This window comes from Falco punctatus (genome assembly GCF_963210335.1).
Source record: "Falco punctatus genome assembly, chromosome: 6".
Classification (NCBI taxonomy): Eukaryota; Metazoa; Chordata; class Aves; order Falconiformes; family Falconidae; genus Falco; species Falco punctatus.
Genome location: NC_137585.1, coordinates 64,751,212 through 64,775,183, shown reverse-complemented (window position 1 = coordinate 64,775,183; position 23,972 = coordinate 64,751,212). Strand labels below are relative to the sequence as shown.

General features: G+C 41.3%; 1 protein-coding gene across 2 annotated transcripts in view; it reads right to left on the bottom strand.

Moving 5' to 3' along the window:
• Positions 1-4,483: 4,483 nt before the first annotated feature.
• Positions 4,484-23,972, bottom strand: part of TAF3 (TATA-box binding protein associated factor 3) — a 120,006-nt gene continuing 100,517 nt past the window's right edge. For both annotated transcript variants that reach the window (XM_080394052.1, XM_080394053.1), the window contains exons 5-7: positions 11,169-11,424; positions 7,383-7,489; positions 4,484-6,634 (exon numbers count right to left, since the gene is read on the bottom strand). In XM_080394052.1, the coding sequence (XP_080250178.1) occupies positions 6,520-6,634; positions 7,383-7,489; positions 11,169-11,424 (478 nt within the window). In that variant the 3' untranslated portion in view covers positions 4,484-6,519. The remainder of the gene's footprint in view (positions 6,635-7,382; positions 7,490-11,168; positions 11,425-23,972) is intronic.

The window sequence follows — 23,972 nt, the reverse complement described above, 5'->3', positions numbered from 1 at the left end:
ATTAGATACTGAGGTAAAGGCCTGGATTTTGGGCTTGACTGAGCATCTGTCTTCGCAGAAAATACAGAGAACAACAGCATCACTTCATCCTCGGCATCTTAATACATGCCAGCTCCAAGCACCAAGGCAGACATTTCACAGCCCACAAAGCCCAGAGAAGGCAGCTATTGTACAAATTATGAGAGGTGTATTTTGACGTCCCTGAAGTAATTTTAAGCAAGAATCTATTTCTGAGATAAACCCCACCAGATATCCCTGGAAGGAAAAAAGAGCTACTAGCAAAATAAGGTCTCAATGTGAGCCCAGCCGGGCTCCTTTCACAGAAAGGCTCAAAATCAGTGGATGAAAAGAGGGTTGGATTCATGTTGGAAAAGTTGTTGGAAGAGGGTTGGATTCACATTAGAAAATTTGTTGGAAGAGGGTTGGATTCATGTTGGAAAACTTGTTGGAAGAGGGTCAGCTAAAACCTGCGAAGCCAAAGGATCTGTCTGGTTCAGGAGTGCAGTAGGTTGTTTCCAGCTTCCGACCTCAATGAAGACACGAGTGTAGAAGTGCAGAGAAAGGCTCCGCCGAGGAGCAGGTTCAGGGACTGACCCAGCACTGAGGGAGCTCCTAACAGCTCTGCAGTTGTACCCACCCCATGTGAAGGCTGTTATCCTAGTTATTTAACCTGTGGGAAGGTCTGGGCTGTCTGTACAAGCTGCACATCACCTGGGTCCAAGGCCCAAGCAGAGCTGCCAGAGCAGGAAACGTTACCCTCCTCCTGCGGATGGAAACTGGGACACGCACCGGTAAAGCCGTGACAGAGCTTAAGACTGTGTCCAGCTTTCCCACTTACAAGACGATGTGTCCCCCTTTGAATACATGCAATGGTTACCATGTGGACAACAAAACCTATGAGCAGATGTATACCCCTAAGATGACAATTCTTACAGCACTTACTGGAAAGGTGCTGTGAATGACATCTCAATTAAAAATAAAACAATTGGACATTATTCCTTGCCCCTATATCCTGAGTTGTTTCTGTCAAAGGATTTTTTTTTTTTAATTTGCATGCCAAATTAAATAAAAAAATCCACAGCAAATAGTGCCCGTTCCCACACCCAGGGAGGGATCAGGTTAAAGGAAGAAGACTGAAGGTCTCCTGCACGCAGCTAAGCAGTAGTAGTGCCGGAGGCCCTGGGTGACACCAGGGTGTCAGAGCGGTGACACCCCATCACACTTGTCATTAGTCCCACAGTAAGCAAACGACAAGCACAGTAAGTTGTCAAAGCCATGCTGGCGTAGGGAGGAACTGACAGGCAAGACTTCCAAATTTGTAAAACAAATTCCTACTCCTGACAGGTGAGGAAACCTAAATTTTTGTAGATGTGTTTTAAGTCTCTTTCTCCCTCATCCCCTTGTTTAGGCAATAAAATAATCTGATTATTTTTTCTTTGGTTTTATGAATCTGTTTCAAAGTCCTTATGGGAATGCTGATGCTAAGCATGTAACAGGGAGCTGTGTTCATAAGAAAGTACTTTTTTCTTCTGTTCTAAAAAATAAGTGGAGGGTTTTCCATGCATCCTGGCCTTACTTGATGTTTTGCTTTTGGAAGAATTTGCCTTCTCGGTTGAAGCTGGAGGCAGCAACATTCCACCAGATCTCAACCATCAGCACCTGCTTGGTGCCACCACATTTGAGTGCAAGTCCCCCTTTGTTCAAGGCACCCAACAGTTGCTGAGCTGCTCTGGTATCAGCACCTGCCACCAGAAAACTGAGTTGAGGGTCTGGGTCTCCAGAGCAAGCAAGGGCTGGAAGGAAAATGAAGGGGGACACTGGGAGCAGGTGAAGGGAGTACGGTGGTCCAGGATCCCCCAGCTCCACTCCTTTCTCCTTCTGGGGAGTATCCCAGGATTTAAAGTCCTAGTACACAAGGTCGCTCTATGAGTGCCAAGGGCTGCATTTTAGAATCACAGAATGGTTTGGGTTGGAAGAGCGCATTAAAGCCCACCTAGTCCACCCCCCCTGCAACGAGCAGGGACATCTTGAGCTAGACCAGGCTCCTCACAGCCCTGCGCAACTTGGCCTTGAGTGTTTCCAGGGATGGGGCACCTACCACCCCTCTGGGCAACCCGTGCCAGTGTCTCACAACCTTCATTATAAAAAAAGTTCTTTCTATCTAGTCTGAATCTACCCGTAGTTTAAAACCATTCCCCCTTTCCCTATCGCTACAGACCCTGCTAAAAAGTCTGTCCCTCCACCACCCGGCGCCAACCTTAAGCAGGGTGAGAAGAACCTGCGGGGGAAAGCACGCTGGGCTCAGCTGCTACTTCTCACGTTTAAAGGCTCCTGCTCACATCAGCCAGGTACGAGCTGTTTGCTGGCTGTAAATCTCCCATTACAGCCTCCTCCTCCATACAGCACACATGGATTAATAGGAGCTTTCTACTTTTTAGGTTACAGCTGATCCGAAAGTCCCCAGAAGAAAGGGAGAGTTTCCTAAGCAGCATGACTGACAAGACTGTGAAGAGGGAGTTTATTCAGAGCATTATCTAATTCATTCCCCGGCGAAGGAAACTCATCTACTTTTGAGACTTAAAACTTCTAAAGAAAACTGCTATGATCTAAAGAGATTGGCCATAAAACTATTTGTATTGAAAACTTAGCCAGCATGCCTTTAGTGAACTTCATTCATTAACATTCTTCCTGGCAAGGTTTCCATATCTCAGCGTTCATTTTATACTTTAATTTGGTTAGTAGGTCTTTGTTTAATCGTCCTATTGAAAGGAGAACAAAGAAGGTTTAGGTGATACAGTGAAGTAATACACTATATTTTATCTCTGGAAAGCTCAGACAAAGTCAGCAGGCTCTGATACCCTCCGATTCGGGTTTTTTTTTTATCCCCTTTCTCTTCCAGGACATTTGGAATCACAAATCAGTTGCGGAGCATAAAGATCCTCACTGTACTTAGCTGCGGACACCTTCAGAAGAGAAACACCTTGTCAAGCAGAGAAATGATGCTTTGAGCACGACATACAGCCCCAAAGGAAGATTATCTTGGGAAAAGTGCATGCCCATTACTCCGGGAATGGATGCTCTGTGTTTCTATCTCTGTCCTCCAATAAAAATCAGTAGTCAAGACTGATTCTTTCATTTCCCAGCTTTGTGCTTACCGCCTCGATATTAACATCATGTTTTTTTCTGGGTGCAAAACTCATTAGCAAGTCGCAATTTTGCCTAATGACTAACACACTTTGCAGTGAGCACTCGGCATCTCCAGCCACCTGCAGGCACAAGCTGCCCTAAAGGAGGATTTACAGGATAAAAAGGATAAAAAAATCCACCTCGTTTCACAATAAAGGGAGCTGCTCCCCAGCCTCAACGTCGGCCGCGCGAGTGGGCAGCTCCTGGGCTGGTATAAACTGACACAGCCTCAACTGACCGACTCCCAACTGACTCCAGATAATAATCTGGCCCCAGAGTAAAGGCAGGATTCGACAAGCTTTTCTCACGGGATAGCTTTTACGCTCTTTTCTTGAGCATTTACCACCAATGCTCAGCGTCCAGCTTAAATCCACTACGTATGGTGCATCAGTAAAGGGGGGAAATTGTCTTTCCTTTATACCACAGGCAGATGGCAAGTTGTCTTCTCCCCGCTGCAAACTCTAATTCTTCACTTTCTAAACTGAACCAGTTCTACTCCCGCTACCCATGGCAATAGACTTTTCCAGAAGCAGTGCTCACCACTGACTTTCCTCTTGGATGAAGCTGCCCAAATGCCCAAAACCATTGAGACAACGATGCTCTCCCATGACGTCCAACCAGCAAACCAACCTGCAACCCACCCACCATGCCCTCTTCCCATGGACGGTGGTGTCCAAAGCCCAAGTCATAAAAGGATTAAGAGGAACACAAACGTCTGCCCATAAAAGCAAGCAGCGCATCCAGGGAGCAGCCCTAACTCTGGCAGAGTTTATGGAGAAGAAATACAACCCGTGAAGTTAATAGCAGCAAATAAAAACATCTGGGGAAGCAGCTGGGCTTGCTCAGTGTTGGGTGGTATGAGGGGCTGTAAGGAAGGTCCATGCCACACGGCTGCTTGGGGGGTAACTATTTTTGGAAGCTGATTATTCTTTTATACCACCAATTCCTGCTACACACCAGCATAAATGAAAGGGGAGGCTGGCTCTGCACAGCTACGGACCAAGGCTGGCTTCAAACCGCTGACCTGGAGGTGAAGGGCCCCTTCTCCTGTTACTAATCCTGTCAGACACACAAGCCTCCTGAAAATGATGCTTTGGTTTTATTGCCACAGGGGTCATTTATAAAATCATAAAACCCGGGGTAGGAAACCAGCCCAGTGGCAGCAACACACAAGCACGCATAGAAATAGCTGAATGCCCAATCCAAACGGCAAAGTTCAGCCCTCCCATGGCACCTTGAATAATTCAGTTGATTAAATGTGAGAAGTTCTGATTAATGGAAGGGAGGAGGAAATGGATAAACAACTTACCAAAAGCTAGTTCTTTATTATTGCAACCAGAAATGACCAAAGACTGTGTATTTTGTACGTCTGCACATTACACATGGAAAAAAAACCCAAGAATCAGGTTTGCAACATCCAACAATTCAAAATAAAATAATAATAATAAAAAAATCAAACCGAAGAACTTTCTTGACTGGTAATTAGCAGGGACGGAATATAAATGAGATGGCATTGAACAAAGAAGGTAACAGTGCACTTTTAATAAACCAATTTCACCCATATCTCCACTGATCTGCAATTTACCAGTTCTATCAGCAAAGCCTCATTTCCCTAACTAGACTGGTACTTTTAAAAACATGACTAATTCAGTCTCATTAATATCAATTTGGATGCATCTGAAAAATAACTCTTAATATCTGCACAACAGGTTAAAGGGCCATATTCTCAAACATCAGATGTTTTTCACTGTATGGTTGAAATTAGAAATATCCTGAAATTAACCAATGAAGCCTAAGATTGCTTCGAAAACAAAAGGTATGATTTTTTTTTTAAGATTTACTCTTACATTTTATTTAGCTCTGACACCCATTGCACTATATAATCTAATACTGAATTATTTTTTTTTCCCCTGCAATTTCCCCCCTCATTTTCAACAGGGAATACAACTTGTATTCACTTTATTGGTCTTTCCAAGGCGATACACAGGGTAACGCATCTCCTGGCCTTGATGCCATTCTGCATCCCCTCTGTCTAAACATGAGCCAGATCATTTTGGCAACCTGGCCACCACTTGTTAAAAAAAAAAAAAAAAAAAGAGAGAGAAAAGAAATAAAAAAGCTCAGTTCCAGCTACAGATTAACACACTGTAGCTACCATCAAAAGTGCAGAGCCCCCTGGCCTAAGCTCGCAATTCAGAAGGCGTTTAAGCACATGTATAACAAAGTGTGGGAACAGGCTCCTTGAAGGCAATAGGATTACTCACTTCTTAAGAAGTTACCACATGTTTAAGTATCTGAATCGAGGCCTAATTATGGTGCTGGCCGACTCCTCGTGCACGCACCACTGGGGCAGATCTCACCAATCCCTTAAAGCCATAAGGACAGGCGTATGTCACACGGGCTTTTAATAGCTGCTAGGTTTGTATTCTCAGGCAAACAAAAATAAAAAACCTCAACATAATAATAATAATGATAATACTAAAAAAAAGTACTTTATAAATATCAGCTATTTACACGTGTGAAACTCTTTTAATGGGAAGTGTTTTTACACACCAATGAAATGTACAAGCAATGAAAAGGTACACTGACAAAGACTAAAAAACAAAAACCAAAGTATAAAATATATTACAGGTCCACCAAAATAAATTCACACGGAAGAAAAAAATCGACACAATAGAAACTTTCTCTTTTTTAAAAATAGAAGATATATCACAAAAGCTTGAACGTGTTTATTTTATGTTAGTACTAAAAATCAAGGAAAAAAGCTTCATATATTCTCGTCACAAAAATATTTACCAGCCACTTTTTATTTCCACTTTATGATTATCTGGCTCAGCAGGAGTAGAGGCTGAACTGTATCCAGACTACAGAAATCATTCCAGAAGGTCCCTCAGTTTACAACTTACTGCAATTTACATTTTCTCCTCTTCTCAGCACCTTCCTGCGAAGGTTCAAGAGGGATTAATAACAAACTGAGAAAGAACAGGACAGGTATCTGTATTTACAACAATCATCTTTGTTGCTGCCGAGCCACAGGAGCAGGAGCGGTACCATGAACTACCGAAGTCTTCATATCGCTCTGTGCAAATTTCCCTCGGTAGGTGAAAAGACAGCATCAGAATGTACCAAAACCCAACCCCCTGGGCTCGGACAGTCTGTGAAACGCCACAGCCCCTGACAGAGAGCACCTCCTCGCCCCTGATTCACTCCAGAGTCACAACCCTACCAGCTGGTGATGGAAGGTGAGACACGAGCAGGCTGGGTCCCCCCTGCAACGGGGCCGGGGCAGAAGGTGCTGTGGCGCCCGCACGCCTTCAGTCCACTGCAAAGTCTTCAGTGTGCCCTGTGCTTCCTCTTCTTGTGTTTTTTATCCTTCTTTTTGTTGGCACACTTGGAGCAGAACCATTGTATCTCTTCTGGGGGTGCAGTTGTAATCCCCACACAAGGCCTGCGAAAGACAGGAAAATATCTTATCATCTCAGTGGAGTAATGTTACTTCTCTTTCTTATCCAAAGAAATGAAACTCTTCACTGGGAGACAGGATCTGGCCTTCAAATTAATAGAGCGATTCTATTATCATTATGTTAATGAATATAAGAACAGAAACCTAAAACCCACTTGCTTTGAAACAAAACAAACAAAAAAATTGAACTCAGATAAGAAATGTTTTTTTTAATAGAAAATGTGAGCACACTTTCAGGTATAATAGGCTAGATTTAAAATAATTTCAAATGCTTCTTTAACACATCTGCAAAAAAACTTAGGATTTTATGTAGCTGTTTAAGAAAATGCCTAAAAAGTGATTAATTCCCTCCAACCCTTTTATAAGAGCTGACATTTATATTACTGTTCATACAATGCTTCATAATTTGAAATGTCTATCTGTATACACTATGCTCATAATCCTGTAGTTCTCACAAAATTACAGGAATCAGCAATATTTCCCAGCAGTTTCAAAAACAACCGTTATCATCAATGCCTATTAATTAAAAAGTAACTCTTCCTCACAGCTTAAAATCCGCTTCTTCAAATTCCAGAAACACAGAGATAAACATATCTTCCAGATTATTAAATCGGACACAGTAAAGCCCTTTAAATATTCCTGGCGTCACGAACCATTGAAAAAAAAAGGTTTTTAATAATATAGCCCAAATCTGCCAAGGAACAGCAGAATAGGATGGATGAGAGCAACTTACCAGTGATACCAATCATCGCAGTCATCACAACCTATCATTGGACTGCCATCATCTGGCTTGTTACAGCCAGGACAGATCCAGATCTGGTTACCCCACTCATCTCGGATCTGGCGCAAAGAAAAGGAAAGTTAGCTGGTTTTCAGGGCAAAGCAGGCAGCAAAACTGACATTTAAAAAAAAAAAGTTTCTTGCTTAACTGGCAAAGCTATTCAGCAGCCACGGTTGTTATTTAGGAATTCTCTGATCCTAAGTGCTTGGCATTCTATCTCAATTGATTTTCCTATACTGTACATGATGACAAAACCATGCATTTTTCTGTATTGTCCTGTAAACCAGTAAAGCCAGTTATACCACCCAACCTAAGCACAGGCGCTCACATATAGCAGAGCCAGGGCTTAAGGACACAATTCCTTCTCTGTCTATACCATCGCGGTTTTTAAAATTCTACCCTGTTAATGGCGAGAACGAGCGACGGTAGCCTCCTGCGTAAGATAACCGTCCTATATGCATGTAAAATATACAGTGCCATGTGTATATATTGCCGTATTACTTATTAGCCAGAGCCTTCAACTTCAACTAGCTGATAAGATCAGGATATAAAAAAAGTTGTTACTGAGTAACTTTCCATTCCCCTTATGACATTTATGTCACAGTACAATTTACTAAAGGGTAAACGAAGCAAGAAACGCAGATCATTTACAGTATTAGGCAGCTGCTTACTGGCCTTATCATATTTAGAGCTTTATGAATTTTTTTAGCATTTATATCCTGCTAGACCCGTTATTTGTATTTTTAAATTCCAAGTGGTTTCTTTAACAGGTCTTTGGTAAAAACATACAGGCAAAATGTCACAAAATCCACCCAAAGAAGTGCAATTAACATTACAAAGTACAAAATGTCTGGGGTATTACCCTGATTTCATCATTCGCTTATGAAGATTTGCACATTATCACTGAATCTCAAAACCGTAAACTGTTTTATTCTCAGCTTTTGTGCACTTACATATATCTAAGGCAATAACTTCTTGCTATCTGTACAGCTTACAAAATTTATATTAAAAAGTAGTAGATGAAAAGCCCCAAATGCTCTTAGGGAAAAAAAAAAAAAAAAAAAAAAGCCACTAAAGGTGGTCTGTACATCTCACACCACTTCATGAAAAATCAATACGAATGTACCAGAGCTGCAACGAACACATCACTCTTGACTGACTCCTCTTAAAGGCCCTGATTTTTTTTTGCAGTTTAGAACTAGAAAATACAAAGCCCAGGAATATTAAGCAGGGAACAATCCCCTTTCCAACAGCGATATGGAGTAGGCAACACCATAAAATGAACTCGATTTTAAAGCGAATTGATCGCAATAATCATTCCTATCTACGCATCTAATCTCGCCTCTGCAAAATCATTTTCAGTGGCTAGAGAAGCGTTTGCTCTGCAGGTGAACTGCCTGCACTTGGCACAAAGGGTTCCACGGCCATTTCTGGGGGGTGATCCTGCCAGGGAAGGAGGAGATGCTGTGCCGTGGTGCTGCCCAGAAGCAGTGCCGTGGGCTGCTGGGCTGACAGCTACAGCCTTTTACAACCTGCCTGAGCAACCTGGCTGCAGCCGCACCGGCCCCTGGCACCCACAGGCACTGGCACCTGGCTGGCACCCACCGCCGTGCTGCCCGTCCCAGGCACTGCTGCTGCCAGCTGCCGGCAGCGCTGCCTGATGCTGCCCCGTTGCAAGACAGATACCCTAACTTTCCCAGCCTTAGGGGGGATGTTTTTCTGCAGAACGCCTGCCTTTCGGGGGCAGGGGAGGGGCAGGGTGGTCTGTAATCACTGAAAGCTCAGCCTGTTTGTTAAACAAGAACTTGGGCTGCTGAATGAGGATGTTAAAAATATTGCGTAACTTCTCATTCCTTAATGAGCCAAAGGTCACAGAAGGAGGGACAGCATGTGATTGCTGAATGCTATTTTAGTACAAACCACTGAGAGTTAATGACCACAGCACACTTACTGAGATGCTATCCTACAGGGAGATCCCATGCCGTATCTTTTTAAGCTATAAAATCATCCTCCCGTCCTCCCCTGCAGAAGGGAGTTGTGCACCTGTGTCACACTGGCTCCAACCTTATCTCTAAAAGAGCTTTCCCGTGCAAGCTGGGGAAAGCCATTTCATCATTCTGTGTCCTGCATCTTCATACAAGAGGCTGTTATTAATGATCCTTTCTTTCCCAACCTCTCTCTCAGCTTTTTGACTTACAATGTTTCCCATCGGGAGTCTCTCTGCCTGTGCACATAGTTGGATCCTAATGCAGTAAAGCCCTAATTTCAACTATAATATTGTAAAAGAAATAAATAACCTGGAGCCTACATCTTCCTCTGCATTCTCCATAAGGTGCTAAGAGTGCTACCACTCTAAGTTACCTAAGCAATGTTCTACATTTTCCTTCTTTAAACTAACATAATCTCTAAATCATTTGCTTTTAATGCTTACTGAAGAAAACAGGAGGCAGTACAGTATTTTTGAAATGCTTTTCTCTTAAGAGTGATTTTCCAAGCTTTTGAGCACTATCGTAATACGGTGACACTGCACTTACACCTGTGATACAGAAGGCGAGGATGTGTATCCTGCACCCTAAAGACATGCACAGCCTATGTGTGGTCATCTAGTGCTGTAACTAACTCGGGAGTGAAATGTAGCAGCTGTTTAAATAGAGACCAGTAACATGATACAAGAGTTTAAGTCCAGCAGAGAAGAGCACCTTTTCCATTAGAAACGGCAGGGTAGATTTACACTGGGAATCATTACAGGAACAGAAATAATAAAAAAAACAAAACAAAACAAAAAACAAGAGAGAAAAATCATGCATATGTTGCAACTAAAATGCAAGAAACTGTAGTAAAAGCAAATTTTAGGTGTTTTAAATGGTGAGATTTTTAAACTGCTACCCACTACAGACAAGCAAGGTGTCACCAACCAAGCTGGAACTTAGCCAGGACAGGGAGGATAACAACATTGCTGCTGTTGTTAATGGTATCTGCTGCTCTTCAATGACCAGGAATGCTCAGGACTTCCATTTTACACTGCATCTAAAGCAGAAAATTTCAGTAGCACAGCAAACTTAGTCCTGCCTAGAGGTATGCCTATGTTACTCTAGAGAATGTAGCTCCTACATCACGTTAGATGGGAGACTTTTCTAAAAGAATGCTATCAGTCAGAGGCCAAGTTCAGAGCATATGTCAAACAGACTAATGAACTGTAGACTAACAAACTATTTACAGACTTTCCAAGATGCACATTTGCAATTTCTGTAGGCTGAGGAACCCCGAAAGGAGATCAGTGGACTCTACACATTTCAAATGAGGGCTAAGTCAAATTCTTGATGTTGTATGAAGGTTTTGTACTTTACCTGACTGACAGCAAAATCTATGGCAAGTTTGACATTTGAGATTTCAATTCAGCACTTATGAAAGCACCTATAAAAAAAGATCACCTCCAAAAATAAATGCTCTAGCTCAGTTAGCAGAAAATACCCAGTGGGATATAACTGGATTTGTAAGAAGAAACTTTAACATTGAAATGGGAAAAAAGAAAAAATTCCATCCAAGTAGCAGTGTTTTAATTATTAACCCCTCAAAACATGTGCATGGAAGCAAGGGCTGGATAAAGAGTAGCTTAATGGAGAGCAACATCACAAGTCCAGGTCCCATCAGTTTGAGATGAGTCACCCAGGAGCTCAACAATTCAAGAGATGAATGTCACTGGCATTGAGAGAAAATATGGCAGCATGTGTTACCTACCACGTAAGTACTGACGGTCTCGGTCACGACGCTCCTAACTGGAGCTTTAGAGCCTCCTGCTGCTGAGACAGCTGGAGAGGGCGGTGGGATGAGGACTGGTGAGACGGTAGCCTGTGGAGGAGGAGGGGCTGGAGCTGGAGGAGGGGTGACATGAACAGGAGCTGGTACTGGTGATGGCACGGGTGGAGGTGTTTTGGGCCGGCTCACAGGAGTAGAAGGTTTGGCCTCTGGAGCCGGCACCACTTTGCTGATGACTCTGTAGGATCAAAAAAGAGAATCATTGGTTGATGGGAAAGAAAGAAACAATCGATCACTGACTAGATATGAAGAAAATACAGAGCAGCTAATTCACATCACCTTTGAGTCATCAAAGTGGCTGTTTCAACACAACCCAAGGACTGTTGTCATTGCTGCACCCCTCCGCTGGCCAGGATAAAGCGGAGCCGTTACAAAGCGAATGCTGGGGCAGTCTGAACCTCTCTAATAGCTGGCTGTCATACAAATATTCTCCGTGGCTTTACCAAACTTTGTTTCATTAAGTTTTATTATATTAGCTCAATTTGTGGGAAATATTAGAAAGGAAAGTTAATCAGCTGTGAACAGCACTGATTTTAACCTTCAAACTGAGAGACAATATCATCCTCTTAAGATCCTACATTAGGGGGTTCTCCAAATATTTGCTAGTTCGGTATTTCTTTCCCCAGATGTTTATGAGATCAGCAGTGGATCTAGTCAGGACAAATAAATGACACACACTATACACTCAGCAGTTAAAATATTGTTACTTACTCAAGTAGCTAAAGTAGACAGGATGTAGCTCTAGTAAATACACAGTATAGAATAATCTTGTCCAGGAAAGGGGGATACGTAGAGGACCCAACGTTTATTAATGAATGTTGATACACAGGGTTATTGATGTGCATGCAATTTAACGGACCAGACAAAAAAGCCCTTACTATAATGCTCTTGATTAGAAACATAAAGAGAAGGAAAAGGATGTTTTAGAAAACAAAACTAAAAAAACTTCAAAAAAACCACAGGACAGATCTATTTGTTTCACCACATTTTGGTAAACATTCATTTATATTTGAATGGTAATTGTGGGAGTGCAACTGATTTGTGACAGGACTGTACGAAGACGGAGATTTAAAGAAAGGTTAGACATTCCAGAGTGGAGGAGAGCTTAAGAAAGCAAACCTTAAGAAAGCAAACCCCAGAGACATCAGTAGGAAAACCATGACAAAAATCAAATTGCAACAGTTCCTGAGAACCAGGAAAGTCCAGCTCCAATGTCAATGGGAATTTTATATTCAACTTTTGAGTTTACTGCAGCTCTCTTATGATATTCAGAAGGCAGGATCACTACGATGGGACACATTGTCTGCATTTCAAGTCAATGATCCGAGCCATCATTTGAGAAAGGCTTGGAATTATACAGTATTTAATGCTTGGCTGAGATAATAGTTTTTTTCTCCCAAGATAAGCCACTTGCACTACTAAATCAGAACTATAGCAAGTTACAGTGAAAATACTTAGTAAAAGGAAACAGAGCAATGGGCTTGGCATTCCTGCCTAACCTGCCAACTGTAACATCACACCTACCTCCTGAGACCTGCTATCAGCGACTAGGGGAAGAAAACCAAACCCAAGGAAGTTTAGAAACTTAGAATGGAGCGGAATCTAAAAGACATTACATGATCAGCAACACTGAAAACATTCACACCACTTGATGTCTTAGTGGTTGCTTCGGGTACCTAACCTGGGAGCTCAGGCTCTTTGTACATGTCAGTAAGGTGCTAGGCTGAGTCAAAGTGCAGGACTCCAAATTTATATTGCCTGTAAGATGCAGAAGGAAGAAAGTCCTATTACCAGGCCATCCTGGGGGCAACCCACACATCACATCCTGCCTCTTTCTCCTTTTAGTGGAGTACATCTGTTGTCTCCCACCAAGAAAGTTTTCTCTTTGGCTCTTAAATGTCCACAATGTGTTTCTGGTTCAAGGAAAGTCTTAGTGTGCAGCTCCCCGGGGCTCCTGCCAGACTGGCCACCCCAACACAGATGCTTCTTCTGTGCCTTCCCCCTTCCAGAGCTCCCAGAGCGAGCCCTGGTTCCCAACGCTGAATGCCTGTGCCCTTGGTTGGTGGCAATACTCCCATGGTTTGCAAAATCACCCTCATGACTTGAGAGCCACCTCTCAATAAAAAGCAGTCTTAGCAATAATAAAAGCGAGGAGAGGGACAGAGAGCAAAATATTTGGCACAGCAAAAGTAATTTGGACGGTTTCAAACATCATTACCCCTTCCCTTCGCTGCCTCCCCTCTTCCACCCCCTGCAAGTAAACAAAGTCCAGCTACGAGCTCTTCAGGGAGTCAATCCTCCCCAAGTCTAGACTTGGAAATGTATTAGCTAATAGGATTTTAAACATAACTTTGCACACAGTGTAAACAGTTTTAAAGAAGTATTAGCTAATACCATTTGAATAAGAGTGCCCATGCCCAGCTAACATACGAAATTAAATTACAGAGTTTCTTGGTCTAGATAAAGCCAGGTTCTCCTCCCGAACAGGGTCTTCGAAGCTACTCTGCTAATAACTGCCAAAGCTACAAGGAATATCACAAATGAAATCTTCCAAAACTACAAATATTCATTAGCAGGCGACACACACTCATCGATTGGCTGCTTTGCTTGAAGTGTGCAATTAGGACATGTTCAGTATATAGGGCAGCTTGTTTATCTTGATTTTAGAGCTCAGTTATCAAAACAGGAGATCGGCATTTCGGAGCACGCTTGGGCCTACCACTCCCTTGGGCTAATAAAGTTCAGAGACTTTAGACTCCAGAGTGGAGAAATGAATGGCTTTGCGCTACACCATTAGAGGTGACGGAGTAATCTCGGCGAGGGTGGTTTAGCCTGTCCTCTGTCCTGAAGAAGGGGCTGCACACACGGCAATATGGAGGTGGGGAGAAATCAAAGGGAAATAGCAGTCCCACGACTAATAATTAAAGTTACTTCAGACTTGAAGAGAAACCTGATATCAAAACACTATGTAAATGATGGCAAGATTTATGAGCTCTATTTTATAGACAGGAAAAGTGAGGCAGAGAGCACACTGCTAGTAGGCGGTACTCTCTACAGCAAAGCTTTGATCCTTCTGGTACCTAGGTCCCTACTAAGGTTTAAACTCTACATTGGGACATCACCATACATATATCGTTACCTTCTTTCCCAAATGTGCTTTTCATACACTTCCAAAATCAGCACTTGTGCATTAGAAGGCTGCAAGTAAAACACTAAATTTAAAGACCCAGTTCCATCTCCCTCCCCACTCCAATCCAAAACCTCTAAAACTGAGGCTGGAGTAGTATTTTTTTAAGTAATCAAATGCAAATGAACATCAACCACCACTGAAACACTCAGGAGTCTTGAGACAAGAGCTAGACTTCTCTGCAGGCTGCTTGCCTGGCAATATATCACAAACATGTTCTACACTGAAAGATAAAAAGTCAGCTAAAAGCTGTTTTTGAATCAAAATAGTTCCTGCTGAATGAAGGGGTGTGAGAAAATCCTTGGCATAGATGTGGTAGTAAGAGCCTCCATACTACTCCCTTAAAAAAAAACCCAGAATTAAACTAAATGCTGTGTATCTGGTTGTGTCCAAGCTAAATTCACTCTGTATTTCTTTTTAAATGCTATCAGGAATTGTATTTCTTACATAAACCTCTTCATAATGGTAGAGTGAATGAAAACCCATTTCAGACATTACTCCAGGGCAATCACCCCATCCACAGCTACAGATCCAAACCAAAATTATGAAAACCAAGTGTCAGCTTGCAGGCAAAGTGAAAATTCTACCAAGATTTTAATTGTTGCGACAGGCCAGCTGGTTTATAATCGGCTCTAACTGGCATGAGCTGTAACACACTACATCTGGAGCAAAATGATGCTCCAAGGTGTGAAATGGTTTCCTATCTTTGGAAGTAATTTATTTGATTTCACTCTGATCCTTACAGCTGAAAGCCCCATTGACTGCTTCATATAAACACAGGGAAAAGACATATGCACTGAAAGGAAATGGCTTTTCAAAAATAGGATATGAGCCACAGGGCTGAATGATTGCTATGGGTGATGAGCCTCAAAAAAATGCTCTATCAGTACTTCGAAAGGTCTAGCAAAAAATTGTTTCTCAGAGGCAGAGCTCCGAAGAAGCTGTTCTCTGCCCAAAGAAAAAATGACGTTTGAAAAGTTCTAATTCTTTTCTGAACCCGTGACCTATTTTTAAGCAAGGAACAGGAGCTAATGCGGCCTTTGTATGTAGGAAAATGACACCATCAATGACACTGACATAATTAAAACTAGTACAACTCACTTGGATTATTACGAGTGATATTATTATCTACTAGTATTGATATTCCCTTATTGATATAAGTTCCTCAATGCTAGAAAGTTAAGTGGTGTAACTATTATATTACTGAAAAATCTCACATCTGGATCTGAGATTGTTTCACCAGAAAAAATATGAAATACTCGAAGACCTGTGGCTATAAGTGTCAAAAACACCCAGGGGAATCATGAAGATTTCCATATGGTTTAGATTCTTCAAAGATTAGAGGTGATTTGAATTTTTTTTCCCAACTCTGGAGGAGAATCACTGTAATTTAAGCCCTGTAATGTAGGCTAACTCCCGTATTACTTTTAGAAAGGGAAATTTAGTTTTTATCTCTTAGGCCCTGCTGAATATTTTATTCTGTGCAAACAAGTAATATTGGCAAATACAAGCTCCACAAATACATGCTGTGACCAACTTGTGCATTTGCCAAGTGCCAAAATGTATTAAAACTACAGTGGAGCCCCCAGAAATTCTGCAAGTGAAAAGATTTCAGTACTTAAACTTGAAATTAAAAAAAATAAATATTTTTATGTGATAAATTGCTTGCTTGCAATGTGATATTCTCTATCAAGGCAAATGAACTTTGAACACTTATTCCAAGATACCATCCATTTTTGTGGACGCTGCTTGGTATCACACAAATGGCATGGCTTCTGTGTGTGTTGACCTTCAATGGTGCCCATGGAGCTCAACAGCCCGTTCTCTGTTTCATCACCATAGCAAAACCCTGTAAACATCCCTTCCTGGGCAAGTGAATCTAGTGATTTTGCAGGCATTGCATTACCTAATCCCATTCACAAGTTTATTGAGCATCATCTTAAAACCAGTTAATCTTTTTGCCCCCACCATTACTCTGTTCCAGGATCTCACTGCTCTAGTGGCACAGCAACCTCTTCTAATTCCCAGCCTACATTCATAGGCAATTATGTCCCATTTTATGTTGTGCCAACATTGTTCTTTGGCTGAAATCGCTTTCTCCCTCCAAAACATTTACTTGCCTGAGGTATGTGTAGCCAGAAATCATATCCCCTCTTCACATCTTAGACTAAACACACAAAGTCGCTCTCCTAGCATAACACAGACTCCCCTATGCTCCTCCTAACAGTGCTCCAAGCCCTTCTCTGCACCTGCTCTTCCCAGTTCATCCTTCCTGCACACAAGCTGCCTTCAAGAATCTGAATATAACATTTCAGATGAAGTATCAACAGGTTCTCGTATGATGACCTGGACACTTCCACTCTGTCTACTAAAATCACTTGTATCATGTTGGCACCTCCGTCATTCTGTGATCAACTAATGATCCCTCATCCACTTAACGCACCTACCGTAGTGACAAACCTACTGATCAGGTCTTTGCTTCTGGCTGAAGTTCCCATTGGTACACTTCAAATGCAGAGCCTTAAATGCAATTTTGCATTTACTGAATTAAATACCGTTTTTCCTTTCTGTTCAAGGGGTTCCAGTTCTTTCCAGACAATCCTTAGATCCTCATTTGTACTGACATGGTCCTTCAACCTTACTGCCAACAAAAAGCACCAGTGTTCTACCTCCTTCTGTGATGAAATTTTATATGAAATTATTAAATCAAACCAGTCCTGAAATACATCCCAGAGCATGTTCACTACTAACCCCCTCTCTGGTTAGATAAGCTTTCCTACAACTCTCAGTTGCTATCTTCCTTTGAGCTAGTTCCTTACTGCTGAGCCATTCCTCTGCTAATCCCATCTTTGCTATGAATGTCCTCTGTGATAATATCAAACGTTTTCCTGCAATCCAGCTCAAACTGGCCATCTTTTATTCATCCAGAATAGAGCATTCCTTCTTCCAACAGTAGGACAAAAGTAAACTGTATTCCAGCTACACACATGGGAGTGTCTCACCTCTTCTCCACCACAGCTGAGACCTTCCCTTGGAGGGGAAGCAATCTGATCCTGCACCCAGTGACTTCTTCCCCAGTCCAGAAATCACCCTGCAGTGGGAGGGAAGCAGATGCTCTCAGCATTGGTGGTGGAAACAGATACCTAAGATGCACGGCAAAAAATGAGCCATTGCCAGCCCCATCTCTCGCAGGGACTGCCAACTGGCCTAGGCTAACCTAGAAAATCAATCCTTTATCAAAGACTGCTATCAAGCTCTGTTGATATGAGACAGATGTCACTTCTCTTCTGTGTGTTATTCCATTACTTCTAAACCTTTAATCAGACCTTCCTCTGAGATTTGTTTTATAATTATGTGTACTGCTGTCATCAGGTGTCCAGATTACTTTTCCTTTCTTCCTTTCTTCAGTACTTGTATTTTTTCTATTATTTATTAAAAACAGACTTAACGAACATTGCAATTTGAAATAAAAATAAATGTATTAAAGATTACTTGTCACTGAGTCTGCAAATTCATGACCCAGTTCTTTTAGAACTTGGGAGAAAGATTATCCCATTCCTTGATTTCAGTGCGTAAAGGTCCCTGTATTTTGCTTCCTGATTCATTACTGGAATTTCCACCACTGTCAATCTAATGCTGTTATCCATCTTGTCCTAGTCCTCAGCAGAGGAGAGAATGAACGCAGGGTCAGAAGGAAAGTATTCTTTCTGTTCTTGGCTCATACCTGTACTACCCTTCATCTTCCCCTTGTCTTTATTTCCATGGTCCTTCTTCCCTTCTTGTCCTATTTGCTCAATATCCTTCACAACATTTAACTGTTTGACTTCCATCAAGCCTGACTTCACCTCCAGTCTTCTGCCTTGAAGACCTATAACTTCTTTGCTAATGCTCTTTTTCTCTTAGAGGTACAATGCTTATTCCCAACGTTCTTTTGGAAGGAGTTACCTATACAATTCACTTTGTAGGCATTTTGCTACACGTGCCCTGTTCCCACAGGCAGAAAACACCACTTTTGAATACATTAGGTCTTCAGCCCAGCTGACATTTCTAGCTAAGCCCTTTGGTTTATGGACATTTGCACTCTTGAAACTGAATTATAAGTATTCTACTCTTTATTTTTCCATTACTTTAAGCGAAACAGAGATCTGCCCTTGGCCTCCACCCTCTGTATCTGTTACACCAGAGTATTTCTCCCAACAACCACAAACACCTTTTTGCCAATGACTCCTCCATCTCCCTCCCATTCTTTCTCACCATTCTGACTTACATCTCCAGATGGTCACTGCCAGTCTGGCAAAACAAAACTGAGCTGGTAGCGTGGCGTCTTGGTATCTTTCATCTTCTTTTCTCTCTTATCATCAATAACAAGCTGCTCAGAGCTTCAATGTGAAAACCACCTGGCATTATCCCCTTCTGCTGAGCTCTCAGCAGCAAACCCAGAAGCTGGTAAAACACGTTTATGCCAATGAGCTCTTTGCAAACTTTCTCTTACGTGTTCCTTGCAAATATTGTCATTTGTTTTGGGAAATGTTATAGGATGCATGATCTAGGAAGCTTGCCCATAAACCAGTCCTACACCTACCCTCTTTAATGGGAAAGAGTGTAGAATATGAATTTTACTAACTACCAGAAAATTATGCCAGCATGGGTTTAGAAACCTCTAAAACTGTAATTTCCAGCTTGTTACCAAGACATGGTTTTGAAAGAACTGAGCGAGCTAGTCAGTCCTGAACTGGGAGGCTCCATACAGCTAAGCAGCAATCGCTCACAGGATAACTTTACTAAATTCAGGTAGGACCACCTTTTCCTTTCGTGTCTATGGACGGCTTCTTCTCTACGGCTCTCTTGTCCATGTCCAGCTCCCATGAACTATAACATGAAATCTTAGCTTTATCTAGTTTCCTCACTTTTGTTTAAAAACTCTAACAAAAGAGTGCATAAAAAGAAGTGCCTCTGTCAAAGACAAGAACAAATCAGTATCTTTCTCTTGCAGCCATCTTCTGTGGAGACAAAGTATTATTTAAATGATTACCCATCTGCCTTTCTAATCTTTCACACATATTTGATTGGTTTCTGTTGTGCTTTTTAAGGGCAGTTGCTCATGCTCATTTACCCAAGTGATTTGCTTATGTGTCTAAACCTGCCTGAAGTATTTTTTTTTCTTAATTGCGGTATACAGTATACAATTTTTTTACTCTTGAGCAATAAGCAGCAAAATCAAAGAATCTCACAGTAAGTTGTTTTGTTTTCTAATGACTCAAGCCTTTTTATGGATTCACTTTTGGAGTCATCACCCAATGTGGCCAGCAGCAAAACGAAAACAATTTGCCACAGCCTACCACCTACCATAAACAGGATAAATAATTAGTTGGGGTGGCTTCAGTAAATTAAAAAAAAAAAAGGTGGAGGGAAAGCTAAGGACTACATCTGAAGTTGGAAATAACTCACACTCAATGAAGAAAAAATTCTAAATCACTGCTACAAATATAAACAAAAATGATAATTTACTTGTTTTGGTAAAGGGATATGGTATTTTTCACTTTTTTTTTCCATGTAAAAGTGGCAATCCTGCAGCAAGGGAGAGGCTGGGGAGCCTCCACCGAAGTGAACAAGGCTTCTAGATTGATACAAGATCACACATGGGGATTTTACTGCAGGATCAGGGCCAATATGTTACATTAAAAAAGAACAATCGCGAATGGGATAGGAATCATAACTGAGACAATATCTTCATTAAAATACATTCAGCATTTAAAAAGGCACTGAAAATCAGTCCTCCAGCTCTTAGAATTTAAAAGACTACAAAACAGAAAAATGTGGGTATGTATATACACACACACAAAGATTTATGAAAGCTGTAAAGATCACTGGAATTCCTTAAGCACACCTTTGCAGCTTCAGAGAGGAGCACGATAATTTTTCATTACTCTGCCTCCTCACTTAGGTGGTCTATTGATCATATCAAAAATGATTTCACCATCACACGCTCTCTTCCGTCTTACAGCAAAAGTTGGATCGACACCCAGAGCGCTAATTCTGTTAATGCACGGCTAACATGGTCTTTCTCTGCTACGTGCTACACTGTAAAAATAATAGGGATACCCATTAGTACAGCAATAAATACAGACTTTTGCTACCCGGACTCTATTGTTTAATTTTTTCCAAACAGTGGTTTACCCTTCTACATTTTTCTCCCTGAAGTATCACTTTTTCCCTCCTCTTTAATTCCACAATAAGTTCTCTTCCAGAGCTTTCTGTTGAATAAGCAGCGTCTCACAGGGTAACCAACACCGCCCACAGCTGTGTCCCACAATAGCTCCATGCTGCTTGCATTACGTCTTTTGGAGGATTTGGTCACGGTGCCTTAGCTGCTCCAAACACTGCTCTTATTCATAAAAACGTGCGGAAGGAGGGGCTTCCAGCAGGATTCCTTTACCTGTTTCCCCACCACAAAACAGTGAAATAAAGGGAATGGGTCATGAGCTACTTGGCTGGTAATGCAAACCTACAGCTTGACAAGTCAATAAAAAGCCAAACCTTTCCTCCCTGGCCACACGTAGGGAGCCAAGGCTAGAGGCAAACAATTTGGATATGCCTACACAGGGAGGTTAATGAACCCCATTATTCAGCTATTGTGGGCAAACACTATGAAGACAGTAATCTAAATTATCAAAGTCTGAGTAGATCTCCACTAAACAGCACCCAAAGTTCAAAGTTTCTTCACACAGTCTGATTTACCTGTACAAGAACAACCCTATTAAAAATTATAAAGCTCCTGAATATCCACCAAAGATGACACTGTAAAAGTAAGATACATTCTTGAAAACTACATAGGGCAGAATTCCGGTTAGTTGAAGCTAACAGCAAAGTCCTGTCTCAGATATCCAGCTTTTTTTCACAACTCCAGGAAGTTTGAGCAACTTAAAAAAAAAAGTATTCACGGTACAGTAGCAACTACAGATCTCCAGTGAGCTTAGAGAAACACCAACATGGTCCTTGCCTGATTTCTTGTCTTCAACCAGGTCAATGAAAAGGGTATCAATGGATTTGCTAAAACCTTCTTCTCCCTGCCCTTGGTCCCATTACCTTTTTAAAGTCTGACTGTGTACGTACATGTGTAGTATTCCCAGGAAAATTCAGTCTCTGGAGAGTTTGCAGCTCAACTCTTACATAAATTAAGCTAGTTGCAGATAGAATATCTATGATTAAGGCATCTGTTTTTTGGAGAACTTTACCCTATAATAAACTTGGTGGTACTCTGCATGCTGCAGGTTAGATATTTAAGTTTTACAGAGTTCCAAGAAGTATGAATGAAGAACTACTTTACTGCAATTCTGTTGCCCAAGTGTGGTTGCACTTAAAAAATTCTTGAGCAAGGAGCAGAGATGACCCAAACCACATACATTCATCAAAACAAACTCCTCCAACAGTCCAGCTGTGCTTCAGGTAGGGGTATAGCTTCAATGAGGAGATTTCCTCAAGCTGCATTTCCTTCCAGGCTTCCACTTTTTCAGACACATGCTATTTTGACAACTTATAAAAATACATGCTATGAGCACCTTATTGTGGTAGAAGTTCTTAGATGGATGATCATAGAAACTCAGTGTAATAAAACAGAAAGCAACAGGACAGGTTCCCCTGTTCTCTTAGTTCCAAAAGGATGCTTCTGGGTCACTAATATTACACAGAGAGGTCACATCTACTGGTCACAAAATAATTTGGTCTGCATTGTCACTTGGTTTTGAGATCGCCTACAAAGGATGTCAGCTAGCTACACTGGTGGCTTTTGTCATGGGGGATCATGCAGTCAAGTGAGCCTCCAAACGACCACAAATTAGGACTTGGACTGATTAATATCCTACAAAGCAATAAAAAGCTTTAGTGGAGTCAATTAAATATCTGGATAACAAAAATTTTTCTATCCCTTCATCCTTTCAGGATTCTTATGTAGTATACATACATTATTTAGTATATTTTTTTTATAGACGTGCATACGTATCTGAGCATGCATGCAATTTGTTTTCGGAGAAATTCACATATCTACTCACTTTAAAAATATGTAAGACAAAGGGTAACTTCATTAGAGCAGCAGGTCAAGTTTACAAGTTAAACACTGTTAAAATACCTGCCTTTCCTCTTCTCATGTCTGGTTTCCAGGTTCCCTGCTGATGGCAGAGCTATGATACAATGCAGCATGAATCTGGAGCAAAAGCCTGAAATTTTAGGCTAAATTTCACAATGAGTGTTGAGGCACTGGCACAGGTTTCCTGGAGAAGCCGTGGCTGCCCCATCCCTGGCAGTGCTCAAGGCCAGGCTGGACGGGGCTGGGAGCAACCTGGTGTAGTGGAAGGTGTCCCTGCCCCTGCCAGGGGGGTTGGGGCTAGATGGTCTTCGAGGTCCCTTCCAACCCAAACCATTCTGCGATTCTATGAAATTTGCAGACTTGATTTCACAAAAAATATATATCCTGCTTCTAAGTCACTGAAGCATTGAAACGGCAGCCAGTGAGTGGTACTCTGCTTTGTGGTCTAGTGTTAGTGTCAGAAGCCCTGTGTCTTTTCTTAAAAGCTGTATTTAAATGTAGAATAAATTTATCTCATGCATCAAAAATAACAGCACATACTTTTGCTGAAGTTTATGTGAACTATGGTAGTAGCTTGAATGTCAACACCTCATCAACAGATACGCTTTTTAAAAACTTAAGTGCATGAAAAATGATTAGGCTTAGGAAAAATAACCAGACAAAAAGAAACCATGATGCAACTGAATAAAACTATTAAATTCTGCTCATCAGTTGCAGTTGATTTAAAATTTAGAAGTCTATACTAGCTGTGGTTTTTTGTTTTGTTTTGTGTTTTTTTAAAAAGATAGCATCTCTAGTTCCTTCCTATACTAACTCAGTTAGCAATCTACCTTGATAACACTGGAATGGAAAAAAAAAAACCCAGTGAAAAACCCTTCTGACATATCATTCAAATCATATCTAAAAAGGTGGTCATAAATATTTTAGAACACAAGCAAACCAATAAGAGCTAGGCCCATTAAGGATAAGATCTTTTACAACAAATTAAATAAAACAATTTATTGAAGCCTGGACTTGAGATAAACTAGATTTACTAGCTGACCTTTTATTCATTTAAAGAACAAAATTAGCTCTAATTGCATTAGAATGGAATCCAGTAAATTTCTTCTAATGTGGTACCCATGCAAGTATTGCTGTAATTGTTTACAACTAAGATGGAAATGCTTTGATTCTAATCTACTTTCTTTTTGTTTTACTGTGCAGTTAAAACACTTGCAAAAACCCCCAAAGTAGACCAGTTTTTCTAATACTGGCTTATCCATCCTTCAGCAAAAGTACATTTTCATGTCTATTAACCTAACGTTATTAATAGCTGTCTCTTTCGAACTGATGTATGTTGTAAGACTATTTGCACACCTGAGAAGCTCAAATGCAGTTATCACTCTGACTCTAGGAGCGGTATGTACACATATACACAGAAACGAGAAAGAAGGAGTCTTCTCTGTCGCTACCATCA